The sequence below is a fragment of the Falco cherrug genome, chromosome W, assembly GCF_023634085.1.
Source record: "Falco cherrug isolate bFalChe1 chromosome W, bFalChe1.pri, whole genome shotgun sequence".
NCBI lineage: Eukaryota > Metazoa > Chordata > Aves > Falconiformes > Falconidae > Falco > Falco cherrug.
In genome coordinates, this window is record NC_073719.1 from 17,587,212 (window position 1) to 17,598,321 (window position 11,110).

General features: G+C 59.2%; 1 protein-coding gene across 1 annotated transcript; it reads left to right on the forward strand.

The window, feature by feature from the left end:
• The first annotated feature begins 10,120 nt into the window (after positions 1-10,120).
• LOC129734498 (olfactory receptor 14C36-like) lies at positions 10,121-11,110 on the forward strand. Its single transcript, XM_055698059.1, has one exon. It carries the CDS (start codon positions 10,175-10,177, stop codon positions 11,108-11,110), a length of 936 nt encoding a protein of 311 aa, XP_055554034.1. The 5' UTR covers positions 10,121-10,174.

Consider the following 11,110-nt stretch of genomic DNA (forward strand, 5'->3'; position numbering starts at 1 on the left):
GCCCTCACCTTGCGGCTGGGAGAGCGAGCCAGGCAGCTGCAGGTGACCATCCATCGCCTGGTCAATGCTCGCGGGCCACTGCCCATCCAGCGCTCCGCTGAGCAACTGTGCCCGCCATTGCTTCCTCAGCCGAGGGGTGGAGAAATGGGAGAGCCCAGCAGAGCTCTGCTGGCACGGGACAAGCGGCACGACTTGGCACAGAAGGCAGCTGAGGGGCTGGAGGCCCGAGCAGCCGCAGATGAAGAGGGATCCTCTGATGTGAGCACCCCCGGGCAAGCTTGTGAGGAGTTGCAGGTGCAGCTCGCCAAGGTGACAAATGAAAACACCCACCTGGCTGAAGAAAACGCTCGCCTGCGTGGGCAGATGGCTTTGACAGAACAGGTTCAGGCTGAAAATGCCAACCTGAAAGGGCAGCTAGCGCGACTGGCAGAGGAGCGAGACTCTGCCATCCAAGCAACCATCTGTCTTTTTACCCAACTGGAAGCGGCCAAGCGCGAGCTGACAGCCATGAGGGACAGGGCAGAAAGGAGTCAACAGCTGGAGAGGGAACATGAGGAGACAAAGCTGGCCCACAGGGAGCACAGAGAACCCCTGTGAGCGTTTCCAGCCCCGCTGAAGGAACTGAGTGATCGGTTTGAGAAGCTAAAGAAATGCTGCCAGCAGCTGTTTCAGGAACTGGAATGGCTGGGAGGAGAAAGATCCAACAGCACCGTTTCCGAGCCGCAGCAGGCTAACCTGGGAGCAGACAAGGAGTCCGTCCTGCTGGAGGCTATGAGAAAACAACCGGCAGAGCTTCGAGCATTCATCGCTCGTTACAGCTATGATCCTTTCGATGGTCCCAACGAGCGGCCTGAGCTGGAGCTTCCGCTAGTTGCTGGACAATACGTTTACATCTTTGGAGACGCGGATGGAGACGGTTGGTACGTGGGAGAGCTGACCGACGGCACAAGGGGATTGATCCCCTCTAATCTCGTTGAGGAAGTTCCAGGTGACGGGCGACCTGATGACACCACAGTCTCCCCAGAGACAAGTGATTGGTGGCAGGGCATAGATGACGTCTGTCCTGTCTTCTCATAGAGCTTCTCATTAAACCTCTTTTAATGACCTCTCTGTGTAATCTCACTCCCTGTCCTGTTTGTCTGTGAGCTGAAGGGACTCTGTGCCTGCTATGGGGGACGTGGCGGGGGTGGACTGAGTGCCAGCTACTGGAGTCAAGGCGAGGCCGTAGGCAGCTCTGGCTTGTGGTGCCAGCTACTGGTGTGCGTCCCAGTGCAGCCAGTGGAGTGAGGGGGGGTCCGAGTGCAGCTACTGGAGCCAGTGGGGATCTCAGCCATCAGGCACTAGGGGTGCGTCCTGAGAAACCACAGGGTATTCGCACTACAGTAGCATGTGCAGTAAAGAAAACTGGTCTTGCAGTTTGATCCAACGCTGCATCTGCAAACAAAACGAGGCGGAGGCATGAGGAACATGGATGGAAACCTCACCTGCCACACCAAAGTTACGCCACGGAAACTCTTCCCTTTTTGTCACCTGCCTCGGGTTTGGTAAATCTTTTGCCGAGTCTGAAGCAAAGGCCCATTGCCTCTTCTTCCTGTTTCTAACGGCTAACGTCTGGGTTTCACAGGCTGCTTTGTTGTGCGGCACCGCTTACACCCCAGAGTTGCCTTCATAAATGCATCCTTGTACTAGGAAAGGAAAATCGCCTGTCATGCCAGTCATACCACTGTACTACCCTACCCGCAGGGCAACAGACCGCCCTGCTTGTAAGAGGATTTAATACAGGAAATAATCCTCAAGTATCTGGGTGTTTTAACAGTTTAATCACGTGCTTGCAGTCTGACTGCTGACACAATCTAACAAGAAAAAATATTAAGGGGGCTAAATCTGTGTTTCAAAAAAAGTGGGGTTTCTCTTTCCCTTCCTGAGAAAACTTGCTCCCTCTACGTTTCTGCCCTGTCATTTCATCTAGCGGCTTCGAAGAAGGGTTTCCCGGCCAGCTATTTTGATGTCATGGCGAGCTCTGAGATGTTTGAGTTTGTTCCTTTCACGCCCCCAGAACTTGGAGTCCTGTGGCTACAACAGCATCTCTGCTGCTGTACAAAAGCAGGGCCCTTGCCAGGTCCTCACGATAACGCACTTGATGGGCAAGGTGAACACGTTATTTTACACAGCTTCAGAAATCTCACTGCATTGTTGCCTGCGAAAAGCCACTTTCCTTTTGGCATTTGAGACACCTTTGAACACTGACCATAGAGCCCTGTGGCAACCTCTAGGCCTGGGGGAAACCTGCATTAGGGAGGAAATGCCTTAAGAGGAAACTCCCCTTAAGCTTTGAGTGTTGTTCTGTAGAAGGAAGAGAGTTGCCTTATTGCCCCAGGATGGGGTAGGGGAGCCCGGAGGCAGCGGTGCCTGAGCCTGGGACAGGGTTCTCCAGCCTGGAGGCCAAAGCTGTTGGTGGGACTCTTCCCTCCAGCCTCCTGCCTGGTCCCTGCAGGGGGCAGGGGACCCGTGCTGGGGCAGCAAACACTGCTGTAAAGCCTAAAGGTGTCCCCAGGGGCTGCTCCCAGCTCTGCCTGGGAGCTGCTGCCATCAGATTCACCCACTAGCAAGCAGTTCCTGGTGCAGGAGTGACAGCTGCGTGGAGGAGAACAGGTCTGGGTGTCTAATACCAAGGTCTCCAACATCAGCTGAGCAGCGTTTGTTTTAATGGTTTGGGTTTTTTTTTCTCCCCAGGAGTTTCCATAGTACCCCAAAGCCATTTTCTGTCAGAAAAGGTGCAGGCACGTGCACGAGACACGGGTGTTTCTCTGTGTTGTAACTGGGAGCAAAGGCGGCTTTTCTTTTCGTTCCAGCTGGAAGGGGAGCACAGAGCGTCAGCCCCAGGGAGGCAGCCCTGCTCCCTCGTCCTGGCTGTGGGTGTGAGCCCGTGCACGCTCCACCTCTGGAGGAAAGGCACTGAAGAAGAGCAGCCTGGGAGGGACCTCCCAGAGCCGGCTGGGGAGAGGGCTGGTCACCCCGCGGCCCATGGCGACTGCCGGGAGCAGCTCGGCGTGGCCAGTGGCCTCTGGGCACGGGCCTGCGGGCCTCCCCTGCGTTGCTGTAGGCGGGCACCGGAGCGTCCCCAGGCCTGGGCGCCCTGTGTGGGAGCCATGCGTGGGGACAAGGCCCCGGGCGGTGGCAGCCAGAGCTGCAGCACGCACACAGGACTGAGCTCTGCAGAGGCTGCTGGCACCGGGGGGATGTGGGAGGTGCGGGCTCGGGCCTGCTGGGGCCTCTGTGAGGGGCAAGCAGGGGCTGCCCCACGCCGGGCACAGCCGGGCACAGCCAGTCCCCGCCAGGCTCCACAGCATCGCCAGGGCTTTGTGATGCAGGCGGCGCAGCGTGCCCAGAGGTCATTGTGATGCGGGTCCCCACGGTGACCCCGCGGGTATTTAAGGAGCCAGAGCCCTGGGGTGCCCACTCCCAGGAGAGCCACTCCCTCAGGAGGCAGCATCTCCCCTGGGTGACCATGGCCAGTCGTCGGCAGGCGCCGCCGAAGATGCCCACGCATGAGGAGGCAAACGCCCCCCCCCAGCCCAACAGCAGGCTGCCGGGCCTGCAGAACCGGCGCCAGGTGAGGGACGGGGCAGGAGGGGGAGGCCGGTGGTGGGACGGGGCCACGCGGAGCTGCCTTAGTGCCAGGGCCGGGCTTGCCGCCACTGTGGGGGCCGCTGTGCCAAGGCAGCCGCCTCCAGTCCTTGACTTCTCCTCCTCCTGCCCGCAGATGGGCCACAGGCGGCCGCTGGCAGCGCCGCAGGACAGCCAGGGACAGGCTTCGTCCCCCCATGGGAACAGGCTGCGACGGCTCCCCTGCCCACAGAGCTCGCAGGCCGCTGGGAGCCGACGCGCACAGGTAGGGAGCCCGAGGGAGCCCGGGACAAACGTCTTCCCGAGTCCAGGCACTGCCGACAGGCAGGCGGGAGCTGCAGGAGGGGACGGGAGGGCCCGGTCACCTAGCAAGCTGAGCCCCCCAAGCCGTGCCTGCAGGCTGCCCGGGCATGCTGGGGATGCTCCCAGGAGTCACTGTGGGCCATGGCCGGAGCAGTGCGCTCCCCAGCCAGCTCTGGGAGCCGAGCGGCAACTCCCTGTGGGGCCGAGTGCTGCCCTGGGGGCTGGCAGGGGAGCCGGCACAGGGGCTCTTCCAGCTGGGACACGGGGGCACGGGCGAAGGGCCGCAGTCACGCAGCCTCTCTCCTCGCCTTCTCTTGCAGACGGACAGCCCGGCGTGCAGGGTGGCAATGCCCTCCATCAGGGTGAGGCGGGAGGAGACAGCCCGTCTGCCAGCAAGGCAGGCAGCAGCACCACAGAAGGTGCACGCAGCTCGGGCACCAGGAGCTGCCAGCACTTGCTGCAAGCTCCCGCCTCTGCCAGCAGCAGCCTCTGCAGCTTCTGCCCAGGGCAGGGGAAAGGCCAGCAGCACTGCAACCAGCAGACACCGACAGCTTGTCCCATCTACTCGGGGCATCCCTGGTGAGCAGGGGAAAGCCACCAGGGTGCAGAGCAGGAGGCATGCCCCACGCAGCCCTGCAGCCAATGCCACAGCTGGGAAGGAGACAAAGAGGTGCCTTTTGAGGAAGGACCCGGACAAGGTTTGCACTGGGAGCCACCGACCCAGCCAGCAGACAGCGGCACAGTGGCATCGGGAACACAGGCTGGGTGCGGCGAAGATGGCAAGAACAGAGGAGGTCCGGGCGGCCCAGAGTGGCGAGGCCTCTGCAGGTCAGCACGTGCGTGACGCACGTAAAAGCACCGGTGCTGCTGGCAGACTTTCTGTGCCAGTTTCCCTGGGCAGGCGGGATGTGGCTTCAGGGCAGCAGGGACAAGTGGAAGAGCGCCACCCCAAAACACAGCTGTCTCTCATAAAGACCAAGTGCAAAGGCAAGTCGCTGCGGGAGCACCAAGAGGCTCTTAAGGAGCATGTGGCCATGCCGTCAGTGAAGACGGAGGATCAGATGGCCACCATCACCACAGCCAGCAGACACCAACAGCTTGACTCATCTACTCGGGGCATCCCTGGTGAGCAGGGGAAAGCCCCCAGTGGGCAGAGCAGGAGCCATGCCCCACGCAGCCCTGCAGCCAATGCCACAGCTGTCTCCCAGCCCACCCGCACCCGCTGCCTCCAGAACCAGCTGCAGCAGGAGATGGCACTGTCCACCCAACCCATCCTGCAGCGGTTCAAGCGCGAGCTGCCTGCCTCCCCCTGCACGGCCCAGCCCGAGGGCTCTCCTGGCCACCAGGGCCATCAGGGGACGCAGAGCTCCTGCTCCTCTGGCAGAAACAGGCCCCACACCTTGGCGGCCCTGCAGGAAAGACCAACAGAAAGCCACAGTGCTGGGCCACAAGCCACGTGCCAGGCTGTGAGAGGTGCTCAGCTCCGGGTGATGGAGCGGGAGGACTTGATGCTGCCTGGCAGCGCATACAGCCATCTCCTGCAGCAGAGCAGACGCCTGCAGCGTCTTCTGAAAGACCTGGAGAGGCAACAGAGTGCCCTTGAGATGGAGAGCCGCCTCCTGGGAAAGGACGGTTCTCCAAGAGCGTGCAAGGAGGCAGGGAGACTGCAGCAGAGGAATGCTCAACTAGCTGCCCTCACCTTGCGGCTGGGAGAGCGAGCCAGGCAGCTGCAGGTGACCATCCATCGCCTGGTCAATGCTCGCGGGCCACTGCCCATCCAGCGCTCCGCTGAGCAACTGTGCCCGCCATTGCTTCCTCAGCCGAGGGGTGGAGAAATGGGAGAGCCCAGCAGAGCTCTGCTGGCACGGGACAAGCGGCACGACTTGGCACAGAAGGCAGCTGAGGGGCTGGAGGCCCGAGCAGCCGCAGATGAAGAGGGATCCTCTGATGTGAGCACCCCCGGGCAAGCTTGTGAGGAGTTGCAGGTGCAGCTCGCCAAGGTGACAAATGAAAACACCCACCTGGCTGAAGAAAACGCTCGCCTGCGTGGGCAGATGGCTTTGACAGAACAGGTTCAGGCTGAAAATGCCAACCTGAAAGGGCAGCTAGCGCGACTGGCAGAGGAGCGAGACTCTGCCATCCAAGCAACCATCTGTCTTTTTACCCAACTGGAAGCGGCCAAGCGCGAGCTGACAGCCATGAGGGACAGGGCAGAAAGGAGTCAACAGCTGGAGAGGGAACATGAGGAGACAAAGCTGGCCCACAGGGAGCACAGAGAACCCCTGCGAGCATTTCCAGCCCCGCTGAAGGAACTGAGTGATCGGTTTGAGAAGCTAAAGAAATGCTGCCAGCAGCTGTTTCAGGAACTGGAATGGCTGGGAGGAGAAAGATCCAACAGCACCGTTTCCGAGCCGCAGCAGGCTAACCTGGGAGCAGACAAGGAGTCCGTCCTGCTGGAGGCTATGAGAAAACAACCGGCAGAGCTTCGAGCATTCATCGCTCGTTACAGCTATGATCCTTTCGATGGTCCCAACGAGCGGCCTGAGCTGGAGCTTCCGCTAGTTGCTGGACAATACGTTTACATCTTTGGAGACGCGGATGGAGACGGTTGGTACGTGGGAGAGCTGACCGACGGCACAAGGGGATTGATCCCCTCTAATCTCGTTGAGGAAGTTCCAGGTGACGGGCGACCTGATGACACCACAGTCTCCCCAGAGACAAGTGATTGGTGGCAGGGCATAGATGACATCTGTCCTGTCTTCTCATAGAGCTTCTCATTAAACCTCTTTTAATGACCTCTCTGTGTAATCTCACTCCCTGTCCTGTTTGTCTGTGAGCTGAAGGGACTCTGTGCCTTCAGAAGGGACTCATGTTCCTGAGCATGGGGACCTGCTCAAGGAGGAAAGATAGCAAGAAGTCAGAGGATAATTCTGTGAGCCAAGTGAAAGCTGTTTCTCCTAGATGCGCCCCCGGTGCCCCATGCCCCCCCTCTGCCGTTCCTAGGAGAGCTCCCTTCCGAGCCGTGGCTGGAGCTGTGCTGAGTGCTGGCCGAGTGTGCTGTGAGGAGCAGGGGCTGTGCCCGCTGGCTGCCCAGCAGTGAGCCCTGCTCTGCAGCAGGAGCTTCATGGGAACCGTGGGGGCAGGGGCCAATCCACTGCAGACAAGACAATGGCTCATGTGTTCCCAAAGGCTCAGCACCCCACTTCTAGGCAGGGACACCCAGGGCTCACCGTGTGCCCTGGAAGCAGCATAGACCTTGGGTGGACACCCCAGAGAGATGTTTAAAGGGTTCCGACCATGTGAACTTCTTGAAAGAGAGTCAGCTCCTTCCCCAGCCTCACAGACTGCATTGCCCACAGCATCATCGGTTAGGGGAAAGCTGGGACACCTCCTTGCCGAGGACATGTCTGCACAGGAGGACCCACAAGGTCTGCGCCTGAGCCGGCAGCTGAAACCCCTATTGCCAGAGAGCCTGTCTGCAATGCCAATAGCATCTGAGCAAGGCCAGGAGAGAGACAAAGGGACACTCGGGAACTCCTTCCCCTTCCCCAGCCCGGCACACCACCTCCCACACAGCAGCAGTGCAGGGCAGTCACCCTCAGGCTGTGCTCAGCGAGAAATGGCACCGTGGCAGCAGGAGAGATGCACTTCATCCCTCCTGCTGCTCTGCTGGACCAGGAGCTGTTGAAACACATGGAACCAACAGTCTAAAGGCTGTGCTGGGTGGGAGAGGAGAGCAGAGGTGTGTTGCTCAGGGAAGGCACCTGCACGGCAGACCATGGCCAGGAGGTGCCCCTATCTGCCCTGCATCAGGGTCCCCCTCAGCATCTCCCCCCCTCCCTGCCCAGGGCTCTGCTGCCTGCAGCTGTCCCTGCCGGCAGCTCTTTCTCTGGTCCCAGGGCTCTTCCCTGCCAGCGCTCACAGAGCCCAGCTCAGCCCCTGTGTGCCCAGCTCTGCCCTGCAGCCGCTCTCTGTCTGGCTGCCGCAAGGAACAGCTCCCCCAGAGCCTGAGGGAAAAGGAGAGCTGATGCTGGTTTCATCTGCAGCGTGCTGGGGAGGGAAGGCACTTGCTCAGCTTCCTCATCAACCTCCCTGTGATGCTTTCAGCATCTCAGCCGCTGCTCTGACCTGCACAGCTGAGTTTCCATTGCCACCAAGAAGAGACACAGAAAAGCGGCAGCAGAGATTCAGGCAAGCACAGAGCCAAGCAGGAAAGCCCTGCCGTGAACGTGCTCATGGAAAGTCCCCTTGGAAATGACCTGGAGATGTGAGCAGCTCTGATATATGCAGCACAAACACAAAATCAGTCAGACCTTCTCCTGCTGGGGGTCGGCCCTTCCACACAACCTGGCCCTACACAAACCTGCCTGTCTACAGAGCACTGGCTGGGTACAGGTTCCTTGTTTGCAGGTAGAATAATGGTCAGGTGAGACTGAGCCTGGTGGATCCAGCAAAGGCAAAGCTCCTTTTGTCCGTGGGATAGGAGTCACTGAATGCACATAGGAAGACTCAAATAAAACCCTCTGATATTTCAAAGTTACAATTCAGGAGTCTAGGGGACTTGTCCTTATTAAGAACTCCTTTATCATGTATTCCATCGCATTCCCATAGAGTAAAAAACTAAAAACAGAGACTCAAAAAAGTACTTTACCTTTATACTAACCTTGCTTTGCACTTCTTTTTGAAACCACCAATGGAAAATATTCTGGCAGTGAGCGGAAGCTGTGAGCAGCCCTGAAGCACACAACAGCCTCTTATTAAGAGATAAGCACTTCCTTGTGTGGGGGTCATTCCTTGAACCCACAGTTTTTCGCCACAGCCGCACGGGAGCCCCCAGCAGGCTGAGAGCTGCCCCTGGCAGGCGGCAGAGCCCCTGCCCCAGCACACAGCCCCCTGGGCTGCAGGGACCCTGCTGGCAAGGACAGCCCTGGGCACCCCTGCCTGCACAGCCACCTTCACAGCCCTGCAGCCGGCCCTGGCACAAGGCAGCCCACATGCCCTGGCCCTCCCACGCTGCAGCAGGGAAGCCCTGCTCTGCAGCACACTGGCCTCCTCCACAGCAAAAGGCTCCCACACGGTCCCACAGGCTGGGGGGGCCCCAGCTGCTGCAGACCCGGCTAGGAACTGCAGAGGCATTGCCCTGCAGCCACACACTTACCGGCTCCAGGGCTCTGCAGATTTCTCCAGCAGGGAGCTCTCAGCAGCCCCCCACCAAGGGCTGCTTTTGAGCTCTCCCTGCCTCCCTCCTCTGCCCCTCTGGGCTCCCTCCAGCTGTCCCTGGGGCTGCAGGGGAACCTGCTGGGCAGCAGGATGAGGCAATCCCTCATGGGCCTTGCCTCTCCTGGGGGGACACGCTTATTTCCAGCAGTGGCAATTCTCTTACTAGAAAAAGTTTTCTGCAGGAGTATCAACTTTTGTTAACCCATTACTTGACAGGACACCAGGAAGACTGCAGCAAAGGATCCAAGTACTCCTAAAGGAGCGTGTGTGCATGTGTGTGTCTGGTGGTTCTGCAGGCAGGGGCAGGGAGGATGTCTTCAGTGCTTCAGTAAGCCCTGCAGAGCCCATTTCAGCACTTCATTGCACAGTCCGAGGGCTCAAGACTCAGCTCTCCTTTGCCCAGGCCATGTCTCTGCTCTGAAGCAAAGCCTTTGCACCCACGGGCTCGGGGACACTTGGTACCAGGTTGCCTGGGAACCAGAAGGACAGACCACCTCCCCTCACTGGGCACTCACCCACAGGCAATCCTCTTGCCTCACAGATCTCGCTCTGTTCCCCCGGAGGGCAGCAAAAATGCTCTGCTTTTCTGACATGTGAAAATACTCAACAGGAGAGATGGGGGGGAGCTGTGAAAAAAACTAAAGCTCTCTTACAATGCCTTCACCCTTCCCGTTCCTTAGCACTGGCGCTGCAGACGCTGACCAGCCCTTCTGCGTTGGCACTGGTTTCAGAGGACAAAGTTAAACACCAGGACTGGTCCCTGCCCCCACCCACTGCTGCAGAGTGGGGCTGGCTGGTCAGGAGCCCGTGGGCAGATGCCCTGCTCTTCATCACCCACACGGCCAGCACCAAGCAGGGCTGCAGCCACACAGCTGCAGGAAGGTCTCCGAGAAAAGAGAGGGATGTCTGTGTGTGACGGGGGGATGGTCTGTGGGAAATGGCTTTGATTTTGCTTGCAGAAGTCTCCCCTAAATTATCACTGTCTTTTTCTCCTGTGACAGGACCATATGCCCAGAGGCAGCACATGTCCAACAGCAGCTCCATCACCCAGTTCCTCCTCCTGGCATTGGCAGACACGCGGGAGCTGCAGCTCTTGCACTTCTGGCTCTCCCTGGGCATCTACCTGGCTGCCCTCATGGCCAATGGCCTCATCATCACCACCATAGTCTGCGACCACCACCTGCGCACACCCATGTACTTGTTCCTCCTCAACCTCTCCCTCCTCGACCTAGGCTCCATCTCCACCACTGTCCCCAAAGCCATGGCCAACTCCCTCTGGGACACCAGGGACATCTCCTACTCAGGATGTGCTGCACAGCTCTTCCTGATTGTCTTTTTCCTTTCAGCAGAGTGTTCTCTCCTCACCGTCATGGCCTATGACCGCTACGTGGCCATCTGCCAGCCCCTGCACTACGGGACCCTGCTGGGCAGCAGAGCTTGTGTCCACATGGCAGCAGCTGCCTGGGCCAGTGGGTTTCTCCATGCTGCGCTGCACACGGCCAATACACTGTCACTGCCGCTCTGCCAAGGCAATGCCCTGGGACAGGTCTTCTGTGAAATCCCACAGATCCTCAAGCTCTCCTGCTCACACACCTACCTCAGGGAAGTGGGGCTTATTGTGTCTGGTGCCTCTTTATTCTTTGGCTGTTTTGTTTTCATTGTTCTGTCCTATGTGCAGATCTTCAGGGCTGTGCTGAGGATCCCCTCTGAGCAGGGACGGCACAAAGCCTTTTCCACGTGCCTCCCTCACCTGGCCGTGGTCTCCCTCTTTGTCAGCACTGCCACGTCTGCCTACCTGAAACCCCGCTCCATCTCCTCCCCATCCCTGGACCTGGTGGTGGCAGTTCTGTACTCGGTGGTGCCTCCAGCAGTGAACCCCCTCATCTACAGCATGAGGAACCAGGAGCTGAAGGACGCACTGAAGAAGCTGATGCAGTCAGGTGTCTCTCAGCAGCACTGA